Genomic DNA, 26,087 nt, shown 5'->3' on the forward strand with positions numbered 1-26,087 from the left:
AATTACATCAAAAAAAAGATATTGGGAGTTGATTGAAATAATTATATATAAAAATGACATATACATACATATCAAAATTGGTGTTTTTATATAAATATATTATGAGATAATAAAGAATTGTAATCGTATGACGTCAAATCCCCTTCCATTAATCAATATAGACTAGTTAGGGTGAGTGACATTTCAATTAAATTGAAATAATTGAATTGAATCGGTCAAAATTATTAATTCAGGTTGGTTGAAGTTATTGGTTGATTCACTTTTGGTTTTCAAGTTTGACAATTTTGATTATTTCGTTTTGATTAAGTCTTTGTACTAAAAAATTTAAAATAATTGATACGATCAAAATATAAAAAACGACATCATTTATGTATTTTGTTATTTTAGTTTCTTGACTGATTCTATTTTTTTCTAATTTTTTCAATATTTTGATTTGTTTAATTTAAGAATTTATTCGGTCGATTGAATCCAATTTTTGACATGATTTCAATTTATTCAATTTGAACAATTCAATTAATTAGTGTTATATGTATTTCTCACACCACTCCTTATGGGCTAAACTCAGTCCAGTGGCCTCGCCCAATTGCCTGGAGCCTAAAAGGTCCAAGCGACATTGTCAAAGAAAACTCGTACACTGCTAAAACTTGAGCTTATATCGCGGACTCGTGTGAACTCTTAATGTGCCCCAGGCAAGAATTCTAGAAAGCTCCCTAAGATCTATTCAACAAGCTTCCGATAAAGCTCCTAGTCTGCTGGCCCAACTGTTCAGCTCGCTAGCCTAAATCCTTCAGCTCGTATAAACAACAAAATTATTGAAAAGCCTAAGACAGGGATCCACTCACTTTATCCAAAAACAAACCATACTCCTTGTAACGAGGACTCCATTCCCGATTTTATGTAGAAGATAAGGATTGTTTGTCCTCCATTATATCATCTTTTTATTTTTATATCTTATGTAAATTGTAAATACCCCTCGTTATAAAGAAAGGTTAAAAATATCATCAAGAAAATAACAAGATGAATAATCAAGACATGGTCGTGAAATATGTATCGTTCTGACCAAGCATTTTGGACTCACTCATTGCGGCTCAAACGAATTATACTCAACTAAAATTGAACATTGACCATTAGGTAACTAAATCGATCTAATTTTCACCTCTAAAACTATTAGAGGTACGAACCAAAATTAATTATTTGAGTGAAGTTTTTTATTCAAGTGAATATCTAAATCTTGTTTTGAATATCTGAGAATTCATATTATATAAAAAAAATATTTTTTTATAATTTTCTATAAAACCAAAATATTTCCGTGAACTAAAATTTTGATCCGAAAATTATTGTCAAGTTGCATTCATAAATTAAAAATAATATATTCTTATAATTAATTTTAGATATAAAATGAAGAACAAAATCGGCTTTTCAGACCGATCCGTACACCGCTCACATCATCATCGTCATGATAATAGACAAATACAAAACCCTGGTGAGAATTTCAGGGTTTTCTTGAAGGTCGATCATGAAGGCTTTGCTGCGTTCTTTCTTCGTGAGTGAGCCTGCTTTCGAATTAATTGCTTCAGCTTCTTCAATTCCGAATTATCGTTGTTCTTATTCAGAAAGGGACTGATTTTATTCTTTGACTCACTGGCTTTGTGGTTGAAGAAGAAACTTGGAGGTGGAGGAGTTAGGGCTTTTGCGGCGCAAAGCCTCAAGATTGCAGGGGTTCAAGACATCATTGCGGTTGCTTCTGGTAAAGGTGGCGTTGGCAAGTCCACCACTGCAGGTGTTGCCTCTCGTTTTCTCTCGTCAATCTTGCTTTATTTATTTGTTTTATCGTTTTCTAGTGAATGAAATGGACCAATCTTTCTTTGTTTTTTTATCAATAGGTGTTTTAGGTACATGATTTACTTGGGCGGAGCTAGCTAATTTAGTGGTTCTTGGGGAAGATGGTGAGCTTCCTGGCCAATGGGTTAATAATGAGTTTCAGGATTCTTTTGATGTAGTCCCGTTGTTCTAATGATGCAGTGTCATCATCATGAAGTAGCTGATATACTAGTTTTTTAGGATGAGTAATGTATTGGAATTATGGTTCAATACAATCTGCCTATTTGCTTTTCCTTAGGTTCTAACTAGAGATTTGGCAATGAGAAGAGATGATGATTTTTTTTCCCTTTCTTTTGCTGTCGTTGAGAACCCACAGCTAACTTTTACCAGGTGCATTTAATCCTCACCGGAGATTGACTGTCTAGCTACCATGAATAGTTGAGAAATTTATACACGCCCCCCCAAAAATTCACATGAACTCTGAAATTACTTAGACATTTGGGACAAGTAAGCAATATATTCATACATGTTTAGCCAATTTTCTACTCTGACAATTTGATTGCTCTATAAGAGTATGGGATTTTACTATATTAGGATAATTCTTGTTGGGTTGAAAACAAAGTTGTCAGGAAGTACTTAAAATAAGGTATATGATGTTCTCATTTTTCAAGTTGAGATAAATCTGAGCACAAGGCATCCAATTCGTGTGGGAACAATAAATATTAAATCTTTTATCATCTTTGCATGGTATAGTAATACTATTACATCCAATGTAATTAGAAAGAAAAGGTACTATAACTACCTGTCTGTATCGTTCCGTGGATAAGTTTTAGTCTAATTGTTTTGAGTGCTAACTGATATATTTTATATAACTATATCACAAATTTGCATTTGTATACTTGTGGGATTTCAGTTAATTTGGCTGTGGCACTTTCTAGTAAGTGTCAACTTAACGTGGGGTTGCTTGATGCTGATGTGTATGGACCGTCTATTCCTACCATGATGAAACTCCATGGAAAGCCAGAAGTGAGTGAAGGTAATGCTTTAATCATTTGGATTCTTTGTAAGATTTTCCACCAGAATTATTATTTTTGATGAATTGGAGTACTTTTATTGCATGACAATGAATTGCTAACTAACACAGGTTAGAGGTTCAGGAGCTTCTTTTAGTTTGCATTTGTTCTGGTTTAAGGTTTTTTTTTCACTTCCATTCTAGCTCAAACAAATTTTACCACCCTATATATTGTAATGCTTGTTGGCCTCTGAGAATTGAGATGTTTTGTTCCAAACATTGCTTTTTAACAGGTAAAAAAATGATCCCAATGAAAAACTATGGGGTCAAGTGTATGTCAATGGGATTTCTTGTGACAGAGGAATATGCCCCGATTGTGTGGAGAGGACCTATGGTATGTTATAAAATTGTTCAATTCTTCTTTCTTGTGCAATTCCTTTAGAAGGAGTTGATTACTATTTTTCTAAGCTAATCCGTTCAGTTGATTTTACTTTTACATTTGGTGCTTTAGTCAGAACTTATTTTGTTTTCGTGCTTGCAGGTGATGAAAGCCCTCGAACAAATGTCAAGGGGAGTTGATTGGGGAAAACTTGATATTCTTGTGGTTGATATGCCCCCTGGGACTGGTGATGCTCAAATATCTATTTCACAAAGGCTGCAATTATCAGGTAGATGAAAAAAATATGAACATAGTTTTAGACATTTTTTTATTTTTTATTTTTGGAAGTTGAGGAGCAGCTGTTAGTAATGCTGAGGGTAAAGCATGTTATAGCTTAAATCTTTCCTCCAATCTGGGTCAATAATTAGTTCACAGAATCACAAGTAAAATTATATGCCAAACTGTTATACCCTTGTGTTGTTGGGTAATTTCTGCCCCCCTTTTGATCTATTAATCCAAATCAAATTGAAGTTGTAACTAGTGCTTTACACTCATCAACAAGGAGACTTAGTGAAACAAAAAAAGAAGAAGAATGCATCATATGGGTTTTCACATCTGAAAACTTATATTTCCTCTAGCCAATTCCACTTTGGCCATGACATTTCAGCAATCCTTTATCACTGTTTAAATTTCTGATAATGTGAAGATTTAGCCTTGAGCTTCTTTCTGACTATTAGTCTCTAACATTAATGCCCCTTCCATACTCCTGAATATCTATTTCCATACACGCACTCATATGTGATATGAAGACCGTCACTCAGATGAGCATCAATAATTTTTTAATGAAATTGCATTGCTTTGTCAATGTATTGGGAAAAAAACAAGACGCAACATGATGTATCTTGATGGGAAATTTTGCTATTAACTTTGATATTGAGCAAAAGTCTTTTTGCTAAGTAGAATATCTCAATGAACTCACAAGCTGATAACACCTTCAACCTCTCTTAACTAGTTGTGAGAAGGTTTCTCTTGTTAGTCCTTCCTTATGTTGTTGTACTTATGTGATTGTTTATTGTTCTTGTTCTTGTATGCGGGTGCCAAGTGATGTGAAGTAGGATTTATTTGAAGTATCACTATCATATTTGGTACTTTCTCATTGCTTGTAACTGAAACTATTTCCATGGTGTATCATTTAAGCACTTGCAAGTTGCAGCAATAGGAAGCTTTATTCTCACTTCTCGCTTTTCACTTTCGCTGTTGATAATGATGAGTAAAAAGATTAGTCATGGGTAAATCATAACCATTTTGAACTTCTTGGTAGGTGCTTTGATAGTCTCAACTCCTCAAGATGTTGCATTAATGGATGCTCGGAGAGGAGTTAATATGTTCAATAAAGTCGAAGTCCCTGTATGATAATTTCTATCACACAACTACCTCATATTTGTTTGCTTTTGCTTTGACTATTCTTGTACATTTCTCAAAAAAATGAAGGAAGAGAGAAGGGAGAAAGAAGACAAATATGGTATCCATATAATTTAAATGCTGAATTGCAAATCTCATGGTTTATTGAATGTATTTTGATCGGATAACTTGTGGTCTTGGAATTTCAAATATGTTAAACTAAATATTAGAGAGCTAGAACTCATGTAGCTGATGCAGTGGGACTAAGACTTGTGATGATGATGATGAAATATGGCATTGGGCGTACTTGACAAGAGTATGATTACCAGACCTTTCCTGTTCTCTTGGTGGCTTGAGTTGCCTATGATAACTTGGATTTTGGTGCTTTCAAATTTTAATTGAAAATAAAATTAATATAAAAGATAAGTTAACACTCTATCTACAAGTGTAAGGTTTTAGATGAGATGGTGATTAACAATTCAACATGGTATTAGAGCAAGCGAAGGTCTTGAGTTCAAACCTTACTGCTAACCCAATATTTAAATAGTTGCACATGTTTGGACTAGTTATTCAATGAAGTTTGGCTACACTGAGGGGGGGGGGGGGGGGGGGGGGGTGTTGAGAGTAAGATAATATAAAAGATAAGTTAATCCTCTATCTATAAGGTTAAGCTTTTAGATGATGATGGTTAACAATTCAACAAGAAGCATGATGTTTTGTTGCTTTCTAGTTAGTCAGTGAGCTGATTTTATTTATTTATTTTTAAGATCTACTACAGCTGAGGCTCTACTAGAACTCCTTTTTTCTTTTTCTTTTTCTTTTTCTTTTTCATTTTAAGCTAGCTTAAATATATATATATATATATATATATATATATTGGGGGGGATGGGGGAGGGAGGGGAAGCTGACTTATAGCATGTACCAGGGTGTTTGGTAACTGCTACAAAAACTATTTTTGTGAATCTTTTTTTATAGTAACATGACGTAGAGATTGTTAGACTAAGAGGATTGTTATATCTTATGAAGCAAGTTACATAAAAATATGAAATATGTTTCAGACAATAGCATGCTTAAAAACAAATAGCATAAGTCTCAGGATTTGTTTCTCTCTTGGTTTTTTGCCAAGTAGATTTCATTCTCGTTTTATTCCTAGTCATTTGGCTATTTTTCTCGTACTGATGTAGTCCAATACAGTCTGGCTCTTGTTTGAGGACTAAAACTAATGTCACCTGTGGATCTTACATGTGAATGTACGGCTCATGGATTTGTAAGTTTTCTTCATTATGACAGCTGCCACTCCTGTATCTTCTATACAAGGAAATTCTTACCTAGACTTGCACGGATGGCCCTTTGCAAATATATTTAGGTATGGCCATGTCATTACACTTGTACCCCTTGTACATTTTTTCTCCCTAAGGTTTCAAGGATATTTTTCCAATACCTAATTTTGCTTGTTGAGAAGCAAAAAAGGTTGGCGAAGCATGGGTAGAGAGACATGGTAGTATATAGGGCAGAAAAAGGAACATGTTTACCCAACAAAAGGTCAAAAATTACCGAGGTTATCGATATATGAATGATGAAGGATAAAAGCCAGTCATCAATTTTAAGTATAACATGAATTTGTAGCTGTTTTTTGCTAGTTGTTTTGGCATGTGGTACAATAATGCTACTAGATTTTCATGCATTAATGTGATGGGATTTTTATTATTTCTTATAAAATGAGTTGTACTTTGCTCTTGACTTCATTTCCTGAAAAGTGGGTTGCTTCACAGATTTTGGGAATCCTAGAAAATATGAGCTTCTTCAAGTGTCCACATTGTGGTGAACCTTCGCATATTTTTGGGAAAGGTGGAGCTCGGAGAACTGCTGACGGAATGGGCTTGCCATTTCTTGGTGAGGTCTGTATTACTATGTTTGTCATCTTTCAAGATAGGTCTACTACGCTGCAATTGTCTGGAAGAATGTTAAGTTGCTTAACACCAAGTTTTTATTGTATTCTAAAAATTCGTACTTTACCTAATATGTTAAATTTTTGTGAACCGGCAATTTCCATAATCAGTGCCTATATGCAATGTGAGAATGTAATACTTTCATTCATTTCTTACACACAACAATACAGCCCTAGTTATAGGGTTGAGGAATTACAACATCGGAAAGATTATAATAGTTAAAATTAGGAAAGATTACCTATACAAAGTTCTAGGAAAGTATCCTAAACTGGAATTAAGAAAGTATCCTAAACTGATTTTAGAAATTTCTAAAAAACAAAGGTTAGATCAACTTCCAATCTTCTAATGATTAGTCAACCTTCCTTTTCCTTTCTTTTGTGTATCCGATGGGAATCAACATGCAACCATAATTTTTATGCACTGCTCTCTCCCTCTCTCTCTTGTTCTGAGTGTGGTTAGACTCTAATTATGCGATAGTAGTTGCCTGTTGTTCCATTGACTTCTAGTAACTTAGTCTTCCAAATCAGTTGGTCAATTAAGGGCATCCTGAGTGCAAAGGTTGTTTTTTGTTTGCTCCCGTAATCTTGTACTTTTTTTTTTTTTTTTCTTGCAAAAAGATTGTTTTCATAACTTGAACCCATGACCTTTTAATCACAAATGAACAACTTGTCACGACCCTAGGGGTGAATCATTAAATGGTCGTTAATACTTGTATGTGCCGTTAGTTGCTAACGAGATGGGGGTTAAGACTTAAGTGGTTAGGGAATTAGTTTACTATTTTGGTTGTTATGTTAGTTAGTTGTTATATTGTTGGAATGCTTTTATGGTTGTTGGAGGCTCTATAAGAGACCTACAACAGTATGAGGAAGTATCATATTCATTGGAGAATAATACAAAAGTCATTCTCTCTCTCTCTCTCTCGTTCTCTCTTTCTCCCTCCCTCATTCTATCTATCTATCTTCCTACATTCATTTCTTTCTCAGAATTCAATCGAAATTCCCTCAATTGTCCAGCCCATAATCTAAGGACTTGATAAAGTGGTATCAGAGCCGGACAAACCGAGGGTAACCAGCGGAAGCCATCACAACGAGACAGATCTGATGATAAAGACTCCTAAGCAAAGTCGGAAAATCTTGGGTGCAAAATTGAACTAACCCACATGTGGCGATTCAAGAAGTAGTGCATTATGATGATTACGCAAAGTATGGAGCCAACGATTGCAGTTGAGGTCAGTGATTGGGTGTATTCCAGCGATTGCAGTTGAGACCAGGTGATCTTGAAGGGGCAATTTCGAAGCTTTAATAGTTTTTTATTGAAGCGTGACATAGGTTTGGGGTGAGGCGACCGTGCTCCAAGCAATCAATTACTATAATTGCATTGAATTAAGGGGTATCGATTTCAAGAAGGTCACGGCTTGGGGAGCTGATCACGGGTAACGACTCTCGGTCAAGTCTTGAAGGCACGGGGGGAATTTTATAATTTCCTGGTTCACAATTGTAATCCCAGCAAGTAAGGGAAGCCCAAAGCATACGCATACCAAGAAGCGGCGAGGAAGGCGTCGAAAGAAGCAAGTTACTACTGTTCTGGTGCGGAAGGGAAGAACCAGCAATCGTGGGGCCTGGTGCTATTGAGGAGCAAGAAGTGATGGTTGAAGGAACACGCCTGAGGCAATTGGAGGTGAGGTTTGAAACCATGGAGTTTGGCATGAATCATACCCAAGAGGCCATGTGCCAAACGAGGGAAGAATTGATCGAATGGAAGGAGGTCATGCAAGTGGCATCAAAAAAGCAACAAGAAATAGTCGCAAGATTCCAAGAATCAGTTTAGAGGTGTCAAGAAACTGTGGAACAACAAGGGTAGAAGATCAACAATATGTTAAATATGTTGGCCTTTCTGCCCCAGTTCTGGTTGCCACTGGAATTTTTGCCAAGGCAAGCATCAGAGCCGATCTTGCCACATCAAGGCAATCGATTGGGGTCGAAAGGAGTTCTAGAGGAGGTAGAGCAATGGTTAGTTTGAGAAAATCTGGAAAGGAATGTGCAACTGGTGGTGCGCGGCCATGCACCCATGCCAAAGCTGGAGATTCCCATGTTCGAGGGGAAGAAACCACGGTGGTGGGAAATGAGGTGCGAAAGGTTCTTTCAATTCTACCGAATTCCAAAAGATCAGAAGATTACCCTAGCAGTAGCCTATTTGAATGAAGTGGCAGATTCTTGGTACCAAACGTGGGTCCAAGATGAAGGGCTGCAAGGGGATTGGATAGATTTTTCGAAAGGGCTATGTGAGCACTATGGGGGGAAGAATATGGCAGATGTTGTAGAATAATTCAACAAGCTGAAGCAGGAAGGGACTGTAATGGAGTACCAAGCCCGATTTGAGGAGTTGAGATCCATGGTATATACTGTGCAACCAGGGCTTACTGAACAATACTTGGTATCTAATTTTATTAGTGGATTGAAGGAGGAGTTGCGGCCCATGGTGAAAATGATGACACCCTCGTCTGTGAGGCAAGCTGCAAAAAAAGCTAGGCTGCAAGAAATGACCTTAGAGGCCACTTTTAAGAACCGTAATGTTTTCTACGAGCTGAGTTTATTGGCCGGGCAGTACAGAGGTGGTAACTCTAGGCTTTTGCTTGCAAGGCCTAATCAAGAGGCAGCCAAAGCACAGTCCTATAATAATGACACAAAGGGTAATTTGATAGAGCAGAGGAGACAACTAGGGCTATGTTTTAGGTGTGGAGACAAATATAACCCCGGCCATCAATGTAAGAGGCAACTAATGAATATGGAAGGTTATGATGGGGAAAAGGAAGAAGAAGATGTTTCCCATGAGGAAATAGGCGAGTGTAGGGTGATCATAGGAGAGAAACCACAGCTGCATTCTATACAAACTACTGTTTGAAGGAAAGGCTGAAGCAGTAGCAGAACAGCCAGCAGCGGACGCTGCTACACTTCTACTACTCAAAGGGGAAAAGCAAAATGGTAAGAAGGAGGCAGCAAGTAGTGAAGGTAGGGATTGGTTGAACCATAGCCTTTGCTGTCAATTCTTGGGGACAAGAATTGTTTGAAAGGGTGGAGATTGTCACGACCCTAGGAGTGAATCGGTAAATGGTCATTAATAACTACTTGTATGTGCCATTAGTTGCTAACTAGATGGGGGGTTAAGACTTAAGTGGTTAGGAAATTAGCTTACTGTTTTGGCTGTTATGTTAGTTAGCTGTTGTATTGTTGGAATGCTGTTATGGTTGCTGGAGGCTCTATAAGAGACCTACAGCAGTATGAGGAAGTATCAATGGAGAATAATACAAAAGTCTCTCTCTCATTTCTCTCTCTCGATCTCTCTTTCTCCCTCCCTCATTCTATCTGTCTTCCTGCATTCATTTCTTTCTCAAAATTCAATCAAAATTCCCTTAATTGTCCAGCCCATAATCTGAGGGCTTGACACAACTCTATTGTTGGCTCTTGCTACCAAGGCTCAGCCTCAGATCAATTGCTGGCGCCAGATTTGTATTTATATAAATAAAATATGTTCTCTAGTAGCTAGAAAATGTAGGCAAGGGGGGAGATATTTGAATCTCTAAGGTTTTAGCATGTCAAATTTTCTCATGCTCGTTTTACTGCAAAATGGACAATGGCACTGCATTGCATTGGAAACCTGTGGTATCTGCGCTCTGGATCAAACAATTTGGAAATTTGATTGGAACTTGACTTGGACTCTTGCCAATTCTTGTATATGAAACCATGGGAAATGTTGCACTTCCTGATTAATATGCTCTGATCGAGTTTGTATTCTACTATTTCAGATACCATTGGAAGAAAAGATCAGAAGTAATTCTGATGAAGGCACCCCTATGGTAATATCAAATCCTGATTCTGCAGTCTCCAAGGCATATGGAGATGTAGCCCAGAAAGTTGTAAACAGACTCGAAGAACTGTCCAAGCAACAACAATTCAGACCAGAGATGAACTTGTGAAGCTACACCTATCACCTGGACATGCGCAATCAACATATGAATGATGGTCTTCCAGCAGCTTGCAGTCTAAATTTTTTGCTTACGAGGCAGGCATTTAGATTGCTCCATTGTGATTAGGGCATCATTGCTATTCCATGTCCTTCTATCTGGGGATGATTATGCTAGGATTCAGGGTAATATTTTTCTTGGTAAGAAGTTTTGAGCTTTGCATGATTTTGGGGTTGGTGGTTTCTTCTTGAAATGAAAATGGTTGAAATATGTAATACTTCAGACCGGTTGAAATAGTTAATACACAAATGTTTCATTACTAATGGGATTAGCTTTCGTACCCTTTTTTGGGGGTGTATTTTACCTAATGCGTTATGCAAAGTTCGATGAGTTTATTTATTAGGCGTATATTCATAGGGTAGTGATAGTGAATTTTTATTGGTCAAATTTATATTTTTGTTCTTCTATTTTAATATTCTTTTTGTGTCACAATTTAAATTTTTTATTATTTCGATTATATTTTTATATATATATATTTAAATTAATTTAACTCTTGTATTTTAATTTTTTTATGTGATAATTTAAATTTTTTTATTATTTTTATTATATTATTGAATTTATATTTTCAAGTTAATTCAATTTTTATATTTTGATGTGGATAGAATGTAATTTATAGTTTGTTATCTTATTTTATTTTTTTTATACATAAAAGTATAAGGATAAAATTAACTTAAAAATATAAATTTAGAAGTATAATTAAAATAATAAAAAGTTTGAGTTGTCAAGTGAAAAAAATATTTAAGTATATGAGTTAAATTGATTTGAAAATTATATTTAAAAGTGTAATTAAAATAATAAAAGCTTTAGATAATTATAAAAGAAAAAAAAGTGAAAAATATAGGGAGGGAGTAGGGATGACAATTGCAACCGAAACCGTGAAGAACCGAACTGAAATCGAACCGGTTAACGCGGTTAAAAATTGTTTGACTAGGTAATGATTTGGTTTGGGGAAAAACTGAACATTGTTTCAATGGGTATGGTTTGGTTATGGTTTTCACTAAAATCAAGCCAAAACTCGAACTGAAACCGAACCGAATCGAATATATATAATATGTTATATATATAATATAATATGTATAATATATATATATATAATATATATTATATACAATCCCGTCCACCTGAGCCCAGCCCACCTGAGGCTAGCCCACCCCAGCCTAATTGCCTTGCTTGCAAACCCTTCTCCCATTTTCTCTTCTCTTTCCTCTCTCAACCTCGCTCTCACTTTCTCTCACCCTCGTTGCCTCTCTCTCGTCCGCCCGCCCTCGCCTTTACTCTCTGCATGTCTCTTGCTCTCGCTCGCCCTCGCTGGATCTCTCTTGCTCTCGCTAGGGCTCGGCCTCTACTCTCGCTTGCCCTCAATCTCTTTCACCCTTTCTGCCTCATTTCTTTTGCTCCTTCGCACGAGCTCGCCAATCGCCCTCTGCATCTCTCTTGCTCTCACTCGCCCTCGATCTCTCTCACCCTCTCTGCCTCATCTCTTTTCATATTAATTTATTTTTTATATTTATAATTTTGTTAGATGAAGTTGGCTCATTCATTTCAGATGGATATGCATCAATTTACGAAGAATATATTAATATTGTTGATGAAGGTATTAACTTTTGTAGCTAATTTTTTTTAGCTTAAATTACAATTTAATTATGCACATATTAATTTATTGATCTTAACAATTGTAGGTTTGGAAATGTGATTTTATATCTAATAAGTTTTGTAACTTTATGCAAGAATAAGGTAACTTTATTAGAATTTATCTTTGCTTGTTGTGAAATTATCAAAAAAATTTATGAATGCTATTTGTTTTTGTTTGTTGATATGGATTAAACTAAAAAATCATGGTTAAATCGAAACCGAACTGAAACCGAATAGTTTGGTTATGGTTTTAAATTTTTAAAACCAAATGGGTAATGGTTTGGTTTTGGTTTTAGTAATTTAAGTTTGGTTTGGTTATGGTTTTGGCAAAAACCGAAACCAAATCGAACCATTGCCAATCCTACGAGGGAGTTATGAATTTGAAGGTTGAATTTTAATTCTAATGATTATGAGTTAATAGCGGGAGATGTACATGTGTTATGTAAAACATAAATTATTCTTAGGATGCGTTTGATTATGATGGTGGAATTTGAGTGAAAAGAAAATGAATTATGGGGAATTGAATTGTAGGGAAAATGAATTTTTGAAAATTGAAAATTTAAGCTGTTTGATTGGTATAATTTTTTAGTTGGAAAATGATGTTATTTTTCATTTTTTGGTGTTTGATCGGTAATATTTTTCATAAAATTTGGTTATTTTTCTTGCATTTCGTATTTGATATGCATTATTTTTCATGAAAAATGACACATTTTCTATTAAATTTAATGGTGAAAATGTATTAAAAAACACTAAATCATATAAAAAAAAATCAAAATAATAACCTCTTCTAAGTTAATTAAATCATTTTCTCAATCAAATCAAATCACAAAATTAATTTTTTTTCTTCCAAATTTATTATTTTTTTTCGTGAATTTTTACACAATCACACACACACAATCATAGATACACACATACACATATATACACATCCCCACACACAAACATATAGATACATAAATATATATATACACACATATATACATACATATTTTTAGAAAGTTATCTCCTTGCTCACTTACTCGCCTTCTCTCTCTCTCTCTCTCTCTCGCTTGCTCGCTTTTTCTTTCGTTCACTCTCTATCCCTTTCTCGCTTTTAGTTGAAGGGGATGAAGATAAGAGCACATTGACATTATTTTCTAATTGTTTGGAAAATCAGAGCTCTTCCCTCTCAAGAAAAATGATTTCTGTGATTTGATGGAAAAATCAATCACGTGACAAGAAATTGAAAGATGAGTTGTCTGACAAATTTTGACTATTAAACACTATACAAGTGAAAATTTAAGTGAAAAAATTGTCTTTTCCCAGGAAATAAATGGCGGGGCCTTAGATTCCGATAATCAAACGGTGGGAGAATAATTGTGAGTTGGAAGCGCTAAGATGACATCCGATTCAATTTCATTCACTCGTTCCACCTTTTGATAATTTTCGACGAATATTTCATTATACAATAATTTTACATACATGATACATGTACGTATAATATATATATATATATTATATGATCCCTCTATTTCTTTAGCTTCATCACATTCCTCACTTATCTCTCGCTTCTTTGATCTCAAGAACAATTCGTGTTTCTCTGAATGAATCACCAATTCATAGCCCTCAAATCCCCTATCGAATGCAATGGATTTCCCCAAAACCCTAGACTAATTCAGGCCATTTTCGCCCCAGTTTCGCACCGCAAGCCCCGGTCCTCCATTTTCAACAGCAAAGGAGTGGAGCTCTCCGCTCTCAAGCACCACTCCTCTCATTCCCTCAACTCTAGCAGCGGTAGCTCCTCCATCGATGGCGGGAAGAGGTTGAGGAGTCTCGGTGTCAAGGAGATTGATGTGGCCACTCTCGGAAATCTCTGCGTCGATATTGTTCTCAATGTCCCCGAGTTGCCGCCTGACTCGGTCAAGGAGCGCAAGGCGTACATGGAATGTTTATCCCAGTCTCCACCCGATACGGTTGGTTGTAGTGCCCTATTCTTCTGTGTTTGCTCTTGAATTCTGTCCTTTTTGGTTGCTTTGTTTTCATTGACCGTTCATTTTGGTCGAATTGGAGTTAAGGCTTTGCTTGCTTTGGTGCAATGTTTATACCTTTGTCTTTCTGGGATCAGTTGTGACTGGGCTGTAATTTCATTGGAAATTCCTTTGGTCCATCCATTCTGACAATATTCTTGGAACCATACCCTGCTCATGTCAAGTAACTGAAACCTGAACAAATTGCATCTAAAGGGGAATTTCTGACGTTTGCATCAAGTGGGTGAATGATTCCCACTCTGTAGCGATGGCAGTGCCTATATAAGACTAGTTTTTCTCAACTTGTATTTCATTTTTTAATCTGCAACCTTTATTTTGATCGCATTATCCTTTCAACCAACATTATGAATTGAAGTATACTGAGATCTCCTTTATGTGAGATATAGCAGTACCAGGAAGTTTTACTGGAATTACAGATTTATAGCATGATACACTGAAATTCCATGATGAATACTTGAGATTACAGGTGACAATTATCTCACTGGATTGTATCTCAATCCAACCATATCAGCTTCAAATCATATAATTTTCCCCCTTAAACACCCCACCCCCCACCCAAAAAAAAAAAAAAAAAAAAAAAAACCCTAAAGAAGAAAACCTTATTGTTATCTTCAGTGTGATGAATTAATCAACCCACACAAGACTGTTGATTGATCTGTTAAGTGTTGAAATTTCTTTTAGTACAACTTCACATAAGTCCTCACCTTGTGGTAACATTGGTATTGACTTTTGAATGATCATGATACAACAAGGAAATCATTAACTAATTCCATTGTACTAGAGACCTATGTTATATCTAGGACCATGCGGAATGACCCTTAGATGGAATATGTCTCTCTCAACACTCTCAAATCCACTCAGCGATAATAGGAATTAAAAACAGAAAATATAAGCAATCAAAAAACAGAATGAAAATAAGAACAAGAAACAATCAAACCACAAGCAATAGGCGCGGATTTATCCTGGTTCGGTTTCCTTTGAGAAAACCTACATCCAGCCTTCAAACACCCCTTCAAGCAGTCTTTTACTTCCAGACAAAAGATCAGTACATCACAGCCCTCATAGCCCACAAACCCTGAGTACAATACCACACTGTTTCCCCAAGAAAAAACCCCAAGACTTGCAGACAGTCTTCCTTTCTTGAACAATGCCTTGCACTCATAATACAAAGGACTAGAGCACTCATAGAATGATTCCCCCTCAGCATGCGCCTTGCCCTCTTATTTATAGAGGAGGCGGACACACTTAGGCAACTAACTAACTTGGGAAAATTACATGTTAACCCCAACAAAATGTACTAATTACACTTAACCCCTAGTTGCCTAATTTTTTCAGCCGAGACTACTCCTTCATGCTCCTTTCCGGTTCTGCTATCTTTTAGGACAAAACTCGAGGCAAACTTCAACAACCTAATTATCTAAAACTTGGGAAATTGGAATCACCTCATTCCTTGAGGGAATGGATTTTCTGCGTGAACATTGTCAGTGCTGATTATAAACACATTATGTGACAGTTTTAACTTTTTCCTGACCTTTTAGGTTTTAATTTTTTCTTGGTTCTCATTCATTTTTCCAGAACACTGGTAGTTATAACTTCATATCTGGAAAATTACTACAGTAACCCTTAGATTTTTTTTTTCTTATATGTCATTAAGTTGTACTCCTTGCATTTGTTCTTTCTTTTTGTAGAATTACTGCCACTTGAGAACACTAATATGCTATAAATTTCTCATAACTAGGGATAACTTGATAGACACAATGGAGAAAACTTTGTGAAAAGATGGGAAAAAAAAAAGTTCCAAGATCAAATGCACCATTCACCGTGTCTGCTACAGTATAAACACATAATATTTAATGGCACCCAATGAGTTTAATTTCATAAGTTCATGCTTCAGAAGGCCAGAAGGACTTAAACTAGGTGAAATATTCCAAACCATAAGTTTTCCTGCCTCTCTAATTTTCATCAAATTAATCCCAACCTTTTAAAACAAGAAGCTGCACATAAATGCTGAAGACTGTTCGGACAGGTAACTTATGACTAACCAAGCAATGATACTTCAGAAGCTACATCACATGTTTACGTTTTTACATTTTGAGAATCTGTCCCATTTTCAGGTGGTGGTTGAAACTATACACTTCTGGTTGTTGACTAGCAGAGCTATATGGAGATTTTTTTTTTTGGAGGGATGCATGTAGTAATAATATTACAAACAGAAGAATGAAAAGGGAAAAACTTAGTGAACCTCCTTTCTTTCAGGTTTAATCTATTTTAAATTCTGTTATGATTTCTTAATTTGAGCTTGCATTGTCTGGTCTGTACTCATCCAATGAATCAATTATATGACCATCATCCTGTGCCATAGAGATTTTTTCAATGGTTACGTATGTTCTACTAATTTTGGTACATTATGAACAATAAACTTAAGCATTTCTATCCTGTTATCTTGTAGTTAATTTTATTTCTTCTTAAAGTTTTGGGCCTTCTATTTGGGTTTTGTAACTAGAAATTCTGGGAAGCTGGTGGTAACTGCAATGTGGCTATAGCAGCGGCTAGATTGGGAGTTCGATGTACAACAATTGGTCATGTTGGTAGCGAAGTATATGGACACTTCCTCATAGATGTGCTTCGTGATGGGGGCATTGGTATAGTTGCAATGGATGAAGAACATAATGCTGAAAGCTCAGCTGAATACGAAACTCTTTTATGCTGGGTTTTGGTGGATCCCCTGCAGAGACATGGATTTTGCAGGTAGAAGTATCTAAATTTTTATAGTTTGTAACTTATCTGGAAAGGTAGTCTTGCATAAAGTTCATTCTGAATTACATATTGTTGTGTTGCCAAAGAATAGTTTACATGTAAACAATTTTTTATCTGCCCAGTCGAGCTGATTTCAGCAAGGAGCCTGCATTCAGTTGGATGACTAAATTATCAAGCAAAGTAAAGATGGCCATTAAAAACTCAAAGATCCTTTTCTGCAATGGTTATGGCTTTGATGAGCTTGCCCCTAGTTTGCTTACCTCTACTTTGCATTATGCTGTGGAAGTAGGGACATCAGTTTTTTTTGACCCTGGACCACGGGGGAAGAGCCTTTCTAGTGGAACACCTGAAGAACAAAATGCATTTGGACAGTTTCTGAGGATGAGTGATGTTCTTCTTCTAACTTCTGAGGAGGTTTGACTTATAACTCCCATGAACTCTGTTATGGTTTTCCATTTCCCCACCCCTTTTTGATTAGTGTTTTGAATCAAAAGTTGGAAAGTATATGATTATGATTTAACTAGTAAAATCCATCAAAGTCAACCGGGGGGGGGGGGGGGACAAAAAACAAAAAGTCGGCATAATCTACAAGTTGTCTGCAGCCATTTAATTCCTATATCAAATAAGTCTAGAAAGTAAATAAATACCCTTAGACAACCAGGGATGAGTGACATGGTAGGATAAAAACTCCACTGCAGAATTTTTATCTTTGAGATAGCATAGTCAAATACAAAATCCCCTAGAACAATCTGGTCTGTTTAGTTGTGGAAAATGTTCTCCAGTTTTCTATAAAATCTGTACTTTGTATTTTCCATAGAAAATTTGAAAAACGTGTTCAAATGTTAGCTTACAAAAACTAATTTTCAATCTAGAAAATTAAAGCATATGTTCAAAAAAGAGAGAAATTTGGGAAACTTGTGTTGGAGAATGAGATGAGATGATTTGGAGTTATGGACAACTACATTTTCTAAATATCCAAATTAGTAAGGAAAAATTTGGAAAACTTATTTTAGGATTTTTCCAAGTTTAGTTCAATTTTGGAGAATCATGTTTCCTAGATCTCCATTTTCTTTTTAGATTTTTTTTTTAAACAAGTACTCTAATTTTTCATTTTTTATGTAGTAAGTTTTTGGAAAAGTGGGGCTGTTTTCCACAACTGAGGAGCCCTCTTTTGTCTTCAATTTATAGTTTTATATGACCCTTAAAGGGTACAATGTTTGATTATTGGTGAGACAGCCATCATAATATAAATATCTATGAATCATGTGATTATCATAGTACATGAAGGTAGGCATATCAAATGGGCCAGGCTGGTGCAGGCACGTCATTTGGCCCTTGTTCAATGAGTCGGGTCAGCCTGACTCGTTAGTGGAATGGGTTGAGCTTGGGCAACATAGTAACCAAACTAAGGGCCCGGCTTGGCCCATGAGCCCACCTGAGCAGGCTGAGTTGGGCCGGCTTGTCAGGCTTGGGCTTGCGAGCTGTAATGGGCTGAGCCTGGCAGAAGCCAGCCGGGCCGACCCATTTTTAAAACATTTTTGAAAATAATTTTTTAAAATATATTTATTTAATTAATATCTAAGATATAAAAATATTTTAAAAATGCAAATTCTTCTCGTAAAATAAAAATTTAGAATGTAGAAGTTAAAAGTTTAAAAATTGAAACCTTTAATAGTTCCCAATTCCACTTTTAAAAGTAGTATTAAATTTTATAAATATTTAAAAGTTATAAAAATTACTTAATATTTTGAATTTGAAATCTAACGGTTGTGTACCAGATGTATGTTTATTTATATATTTAGAATTTTTTAAGGTGATTATGGCCTTGTGTATGAGATATAAATTTTCTTGAAAAAAGTGTAAAATTGTGTATGAGATATAAATTATTTGAGATTTATTGATTGCTATTGTGAATTTGTGAAATTGTCTATATAATTTTTAAAGTATTAGAGTATTAAATTAAATATCAAAATTCTTATTCAAAATTAAATTATTTATAATTTTATTTTTTATAAAATCAAAATTCGACTGGGCCCAATAGGCCAAGCCCGAGAGTCAATCCTATGGGCCCAGAAATGCGGGGCTTGGGCTAACCCTATATAAATGGCAAGTCGAGCCAAGTCAAGCTTGACTTGTTTGACATCTCTACATGATGGGCATAATAGCATATTTATAGTAATTGATTGTGACATCACACCACCAACAATATGTCTTGTACCTAGGGTTTTGATAGGAAATTGGAAGAAATCGAGGGGGAATTAGACTTGGAGGGAGGGAAATACAGCAAGAAATGGGGAAGGAATACATACATAACAGCAAGGAGAGGAAGTCAGAGGGATCGAGAGAGATCAGACGAAAATTGAGAGAGAATTCATGAAAGAAAAAATGAGAGAATTCAGTTATCATTCAAACATGCCTTTCCTATCCTCTAGTTGTGGCTTATATATAGCTTAGCAACCTTCCACATATACCCATCTGCAGTACAACTATAAGCATAACTGCCTATAACTAAGAACAACATCTATAACATAAAAGGAAGGAAAATTACAATTACTATGTAATGAATGTAAGCTAAGTACTACTATATTTACTAATCTATCCTTGGAGATCCTTGGGGTCATGACAATTCCTCTTCCCTTGAGAATTCTTGTCCTCAAGAACTTCAGCCATTGGCCATTACTCTTATCCAATACCAGCTTTTTCTATCTGTTTTATTCCTCTTTCTTTTTTTCTTTCTCCTTCTAGGCCTCTTATTCTTCGTTCTTAGGTTCTCAAGATCAATTCCAAGCATAAGTTGACCCAGAACTTTAATAGAAGAAACCTTATTGAGTTCAAGCCCAGTATAACTACCTCTTGCAATAGTTGTCCAATCAAGATTGGTCTCCAATCTAAGGACATGATCAGCCAGTTCCGAACTGACATAGTTAGTAGCTGAAACTTGGCGTCCAAAGGGAGGACTAACTGTGTCTGTGACTTTCTTTAATAGTTCATCATCGTCCAATACAAGTAAGGATGGTAGACATGTATCCATAACTGTAGTTATTGTATTCCCATCCAATCCACTGCCATGCTCTACTACAAAAATATCAACAACATCCTGGAAATGGAGCAATGGAGAATTGTAGACTCACCTTGGATACTCAGACAAAGGTTGTTTGTGAGTATCAAAATTAGGAGCTGTTGTGACACCAATCCTAACCATCAGTTCATCCTTCAATACAGTTGACAGAAACTCGGATTTGCCAGCTGGAGTAAGAACCAACAAAGCAGTGGGGGTTTTGTTTCCCACAACAAAACTTTTAACTTCTTTAGCTATCTCCCTTAGCTTTCCTCCAGCTACCAATTGTCTCTGAAATTCCTTACCAAATCCACACACCTTCACAACATTGAAAGATATTTCAACTAAGGATACATCTCCAATCATACCATTTCCAGTGATAATAAGGGACTCAAATTTCTTTGCCAGCCAAGAGTTGCTTTGACACTGCAGCTCATCAACTAGAATTTGAACAAATAAAACAGTAGAAAACTCTTCCTCCCGAGCTATTTCCTGCTCACTACCGTACACCCAAGATTTATCTTTCATAATTTTCTTCTCCAATGGTGTCCCTGTGTCCATTCCTGCAATTGTCCATGCTAATTGCATAGGAAGGGATGAGAGAGTTCCACAGGTTCCTTAATGGCTAAAACAAGGCCTCCATCACGACCTTCATCTCAAACATGATTTATAGTCGAGTTATTTGATGAAAAGCATGAAAGCCATCTTCATAACAGTTCTCATCTCCAATTTGATTTATAGCCTGCTTATCAACAGAATCATCAACTTCATGCCATTGTAAAATATGGTCTACACAGATCTCCTTATCCAATCTCCTTTCATCTTTGGAATCCTAAGTTACCATCGACAAGTTCACTTCCTTCATATTGACTGATTTCTCAGTTGGAACTTCCTGATTCCATGCAAATAATTTAGCAACACCTTCTTCTTTCTATTCCTCAAGGAGAGATTTCTTGTATTGATCAGAACGAATAGGAAACCTCCTTGTAGCCTCCTCTTGGACCAAAAGCAACAGAGCCATAGGCATAAGAACAATATTTTTAGGACCTTCTTTACCATAATCATTTCTTCCAAGGTCCCAATCTAGGACATTAACTGGTCTCTCAGATAATGGACTCGGCACCAGGGATGATGTAATAAACTTTGCTTTCTTTGCCACTCCGCCTAGCAGCTTCTTATTTCCCCCCTGGAACCTCTCGCTAGGCATATCATTAGTCTTGACAACTGCAACTAGTTCCTTCACATCACTGCCTATCAATTGTTCACTGCAAAAGACCGAATCAATTTCAACTTCGGAAGATCCAATTGTTTTTATCTCCGTCTTTGAAAGTTCTCCATTATCTGCCTTCAATTTTGGGAATTGATTGGCTGAATCAGTCACCTTTTGATCCAAACTTCCGATAATGTCACCTTGAATATCCTCTTCATGAACTTCTTTTTCAGAGGAATCAGATTGTTCCTTTGTACCTGCTATCCAAACAACTTGATCGTTTTAGTTTCCCTCTAGATAATGCTTTTCACTGCCAATATGATTTTCAATATTGCAGTCATCCTTCTTGTCATTGCTGTCTCAATCAGAATACTTCTTTTTCTGCTCAAAATCTAAAGTAAGCATGAATCAGGTTTCCACAATCTTGACTTTTCTTTAGGCGGCTTCATTTTCAGGAACTCCTGGGGCTGTAATTCTTCCTTAACCACACCCTTCTTATTATTGTGTTCTGCTTTAGACATTCCAAAATCCATTTCCGCAAAAACAGTTTTGTCTCCCTGCGTTAGACTCTGAGATTTGCCAATGGTGTTCTGATTTTGTGGACGAGTAAGGTACGGATTCCCCACTGAAACATGATCTGATCCAGTTCTTTGAGGAGAGTAAGGATTATTCGTAGGATCTGGTCGCTTCCCTATAATAATTAGATCTGAATATTCTTTGGAAAGCAAACAAGCCAGTTGTCTTAACTTGATTTTATCTAGCAAAGTTTATCATATATTGATCTATCATCCAATTTCTGAATTCTTCCCAAATTTCACGTGTGACTGAATTCCTCTCGCACCAGACTGATAGCACTGTCTAGCTTCTTATCCACCACCGATTCTACAGATCCAATATGGATCTGCCTCTCCGTCATCGTAGTTGTCACCTGCTGCAACAATCGCTGAGTAATCGATACCTAGGCAACTGTTGGAATTGCCCATTGTTCGAATCGCTTGCTCTGTTTCTTGTGACTCAATTTATCTCAAACAATTGAATCAGGGGTAGGAGAAGTCAAAACACCATAGAACAGGAGTTCTGTACAGTTCAGCGATCTGATCAGCCTTCCAAAAAATCACCTGGATTGCCTGGCCTTGCTTCACTGTCTAACTCACCGGAATTCCACCAGGCTCTGTGAGTTTCGCCTGTTTCACTCCTCCTAAATTAATCGCCTCGGCTGCAGCTTCTTCGAAATTCTCCTGTGAACAGCTTCGAGGATAGCCTTGCTCGTCTGGGAATTCCAATCAACGGGAACTTCTCTAGGAGTCGCTGTTATCACCCGTAGTGACTGTAAACCAGCAGTTAAAAAGTTTCCAGAATCCAACCAAGGATAACCTCGCTCTGTGTCGCCTTCCAATTCGGAATCGCGACTGCAGCAGATTTGAAAAAAACAACAACAAATCAACCTGCTGCTCTGCCTTTAACAGTAGAACCTTCCGCTTTTACTCCACAATTCGAACTGAGAGTCTGGCATTGGAAATTAATCATGTCTGGCGACAATAACCTAGAACCAATCAGAATTCACCTGGCTAGATCGCCATTGAAATCCGCCTATCCGCTGGTAATCACCTCCATGCATTGGAATCAAATTCCGAGAATCAATCGTCTCTTGTACTTGAATCAAATTCCAAGTCTGCTACTTCAAGTTGCTTCGGAATCCAAGTGACTCTGCCTGAATCGTTTCTGGAAGTCGCCTTGGCCAATTGTTAGAACTTTCGATTCTGTTGAATTCACTGGACCACTGGAATTCACTGCTCAACCAATTTACCGGTAATCGTATCGAAATCACAGCCAAGGATTGACTGCTCTGATTCCAAATTGTCGTGTATCTACAGTTTGCCTTGGGTTTTGATAGGAAATTAGAAGAAATCAAGGAGAAATTAGACTGAGAGGGAGGGAAATGCAGCAAGAAATGGGGAAGGAATACATACAGAACAGCAGGGAGAGGGAAGTCAGAGAGATCAAAGGGAAATTGAGAGAGAAGTCATGAGAGGAAAAATGAGAGAATTCAATTATCATTCAAGCATGCCTTCCCATCCTCTAGCTGTGGCTTGTATATAGCCTAAGGCTTCTACATGCAACCATGTGCAGTGCAACTATAAGCATTAACTACCTATAACTAAGGACAACATCTATAACAGAAAAGGAAGGAAAATTACAATTACTATGTAATGCATGTGAGCTAACTACTACTAATTTACTAATACATCCTTGGGGTCGTGACACAACAATCTCAATTCATCTCACTAGGTGGGTCGCTACATAATTTCTAGACTGCCAACTATTTCTATCCATAGGCATATCCTTACATCACAGTTGCATTTTATTTATACTGTTCTCTTTATTTGTTTGCCATTCTGCAAATTCCCCTCTGGTGTCAGTTTACATGTGTTGTTTATAATACTATCTAACCTGATTGATTATGTGCCAGGCTGAATCATTGACTGGCATAAGAAACCCAGTACTAGCTGGGCAGGATTTGCTCAGGAAAGGATCGCGAACAAAATGGATCATTGTGAAAATGGGTGCAATAGGTTCAATCTTAATCAGTGCATCCAGTGTATCATGTGCACCTGCTTTCAAGGTATTAATTGACTGAGATATTCTGTTTATACTTGAAATTTTGATCTTTCCTTTTCCTGGGTTGGATTAGCTTACTAATTTTGTTCTATTTTGTACTTCTATTTGCTGACTATCAATGATGTAGGGAAAACCTATGGCTTAATTTGACGTCTTCTTTATGTTGTGCTTGCTCCTCCTTGTAGGTCCTCCTAGGTTGAATTATTCTGGATGCATTGGGAATGGGATGGATTTTTCTTTTTATATTTCTTCGGGTAGCAAAAAGACAGAGCATGATACTTCATTTTTTAATTTTGGGCCCTTTCATATGATGCTGAATTTACTTCTTTTTTTGTTTTTTTTGGCACTTTACTCTCGTTGACTGCTTCACCAATGAGGTAGAAAACGTAATTGTAAAAATCTTTATGTCTTCTTTAGGTCGTCCAACCTCAATTGCTTGGACCGTCACGGAAATCTTGTTCAAAATTATGTCTGGGCAGCTGCTGACTTGGGGAGGGGGGAGGGTCTTTTCTTTTCTTTTTTCTTCTCTTAGGGAAAGCAAAAGGCAAGCATAGCAATCATGGACATTCTTAGAGTGAAGTTTCTGAAACAAATGCCCCTCCCCCCGCTCAAAACTTTTAATGAGTGCATCCTTTCTCCAATGGAGTTGTGGTCTTCTAATCTTATTTGGTCACATAATTGCATCATTCATTATTTTACAAGTGATTGGAAGCCTTATTGGTAGTGTGGAAATTTTTAACAGGTGAACGTGGTCGACACTGTTGGGTGCGGGGATAGTTTCGTAGCTGCTATTGCATTTGGTTTCTTACACAATCTGCCCATGATTTATACATTGACACTCGCGAATGCAGTTGGTGCCGCAACTGCCATGGGTTGTGGTGCTGGGAGGAATGTTGCAACTCTGAAGCAAGTCATGGAACTCATGAAGGCAGCAAACCTGAATGAGGATGATAAATTTTGGGACGAGTTAGTTGGTGAAAACTTGGATATTCAGGAAATTACATTTCTATCAAGAATGGTTGTAAATGGAAACAATAACCGGATAAACCATGTTTCCCTGCAAAATGTGGTTTCTGAAATGCTGCCCAAACTTGAGGCTTGGCAGGTAACTGGGGCAGTGCCACTCTGTTAACTGCCACGACAACTGCCTTTGACAGCTGACTGATTTTTCCTTGTCTTGACTATTTTTTAGCACTATGAGAACTGTTGCTCTAAGAAGTGGGGTAGAAGTGAAGTCGAGTCAAGTTGAGTTGAGTGATACTGATGCCTTCATCTTTTGGCAGAGTTGAATTGTGGTTCTTGATGGTGAAAATTTAGGTGCAAACACAGAAATCAGCTTCATTTGCTGCTTGTATTTCATTGTGTTTGAGTAGTGAGATGATGTTAGCTGCAATAGTTCAGTCATAGTATGCAAAGGGTTTAGAATTAGGGCTTTGATTTTGGTTTGGGGGAGGAGATCTTATATATTTGCAATTCCATTATGAAGATGTCTAATTCTTTATTCCAGTATGCTTGTGAAGCATGTTCTAAAGTAATATGATCGTTATGGTTAGGTTAGTCCTAGAGAGTTATCAATATGCTTAATAAAGGTAGTATTATGTTAATAAATTGTTAAAATGTGGACAAATAATTTATGAAGTCAAATTTATATATATTTTTGTTTTTGTATTTTTATATATTTTTTTTGTTTGATTACTTGAACTTTTCATTGTTTCAATTATATCGCTGGACTTTTTTTTTTCAATCAATTTAGTTCATGCACTTTGATCTTTTTTTTTTTTTTTGTGTCAAGCTAAATTTTTTATTATTTTGATTATAACTCTATATTTATATTTTTTAGTTAATTAATTTTTATATTTTAATGTGTAAAAAAATAAAATAAGATGAATCAATTTAATCTTTTTTTACACATTAAAGTACATAAGTTAAATTGATTTAAAAATGTAAAATGTAGCTATAGAGGTGTAATTTAAAGAATAAAAAAATTTAGATTATTACACATAAAAGTTAAGAGAATAAGATTTAAATTGATTAAAAAATATTAATATAGGGACATAATGAAAATAATGAAAATTTTAAGTCATTATAAAAAGAAAGTCAAAATATAAAGAAGAAATATGAATTTGATCAATAATTTATCATGTTATATCAACAAACTATTAAGATGGTAGCTAAGTTTAAACATGTTAATAAACAATTAA

The 26,087-nt window shown here is 36.2% G+C and overlaps 3 protein-coding genes across 8 annotated transcripts in view; 2 read left to right on the plus strand and 1 right to left on the minus strand.

Moving 5' to 3' along the window:
• Positions 1–26,087, minus strand: part of LOC127786488 (autophagy-related protein 9) — a gene marked incomplete in the record, with an annotated part of 1,007,132 nt that overhangs the window by 331,362 nt on the left and 649,683 nt on the right.
• On the plus strand, positions 1,431–10,873 carry LOC127786561 (iron-sulfur protein required for NADH dehydrogenase, mitochondrial). 5 transcript variants are annotated; one of them, XM_052314032.1, is made up of 8 exons: positions 1,431–1,543; positions 1,660–1,780; positions 2,735–2,857; positions 3,127–3,227; positions 3,375–3,501; positions 4,534–4,619; positions 6,371–6,511; positions 10,365–10,873. In XM_052314032.1, exons 1-8 carry the CDS (start codon positions 1,517–1,519, stop codon positions 10,533–10,535), a joined length of 897 nt encoding a protein of 298 aa, XP_052169992.1. In that variant the 5' UTR covers positions 1,431–1,516; the 3' UTR covers positions 10,536–10,873. The 5 variants fall into 5 exon arrangements, with proteins under 5 accessions (XP_052169992.1, XP_052169994.1, XP_052169996.1 ...); XM_052314034.1 differs by having other exon boundaries at positions 6,386–6,511; XM_052314036.1 differs by having other exon boundaries at positions 6,371–6,506; positions 10,365–10,531.
• On the plus strand, positions 13,718–25,387 carry LOC127786514 (fructokinase-1). Of its 2 annotated transcripts, XM_052313966.1 has the most exons (6): positions 14,022–14,167; positions 16,357–16,498; positions 16,746–16,990; positions 17,122–17,413; positions 23,738–23,890; positions 24,629–25,387. In XM_052313966.1, exons 2-6 carry the CDS (start codon positions 16,460–16,462, stop codon positions 25,016–25,018), a joined length of 1,119 nt encoding a protein of 372 aa, XP_052169926.1. In that variant the 5' UTR covers positions 14,022–14,167; positions 16,357–16,459; the 3' UTR covers positions 25,019–25,387. The 2 variants fall into 2 exon arrangements, with proteins under 2 accessions (XP_052169925.1, XP_052169926.1); XM_052313965.1 differs by lacking the exon at positions 16,357–16,498 and having other exon boundaries at positions 13,718–14,167.

Source organism: Diospyros lotus, chromosome 12 (genome assembly GCF_014633365.1).
Source record: "Diospyros lotus cultivar Yz01 chromosome 12, ASM1463336v1, whole genome shotgun sequence".
NCBI lineage: Eukaryota > Viridiplantae > Streptophyta > Magnoliopsida > Ericales > Ebenaceae > Diospyros > Diospyros lotus.

Bases quoted from the DNA above. Each gene is read 5' to 3' on its own strand.
- LOC127786561 (XM_052314032.1), top strand. From the start codon at position 1,517: ATGAAGGCTTTGCTGCGTTCTTTCTTC. The intron at 1,781-2,734 runs GTGTTGCCTCTC...GTGGGATTTCAG, and splicing joins TGGCAAGTCCACCACTGCAG to TTAATTTGGCTGTGGCACTT. The intron at 2,858-3,126 runs GTAATGCTTTAA...GCTTTTTAACAG, and splicing joins AAAGCCAGAAGTGAGTGAAG to GTAAAAAAATGATCCCAATG.
- LOC127786514 (XM_052313965.1), top strand. From the start codon at position 13,799: ATGAATCACCAATTCATAGCCCTCAAATCCCCTATCGAATGCAATGGA. The intron at 14,168-16,745 runs GTTGGTTGTAGT...TTTTGTAACTAG, and splicing joins CCCAGTCTCCACCCGATACG to AAATTCTGGGAAGCTGGTGG. The intron at 17,414-23,737 runs GTTTGACTTATA...ATTATGTGCCAG, and splicing joins TTCTTCTAACTTCTGAGGAG to GCTGAATCATTGACTGGCAT.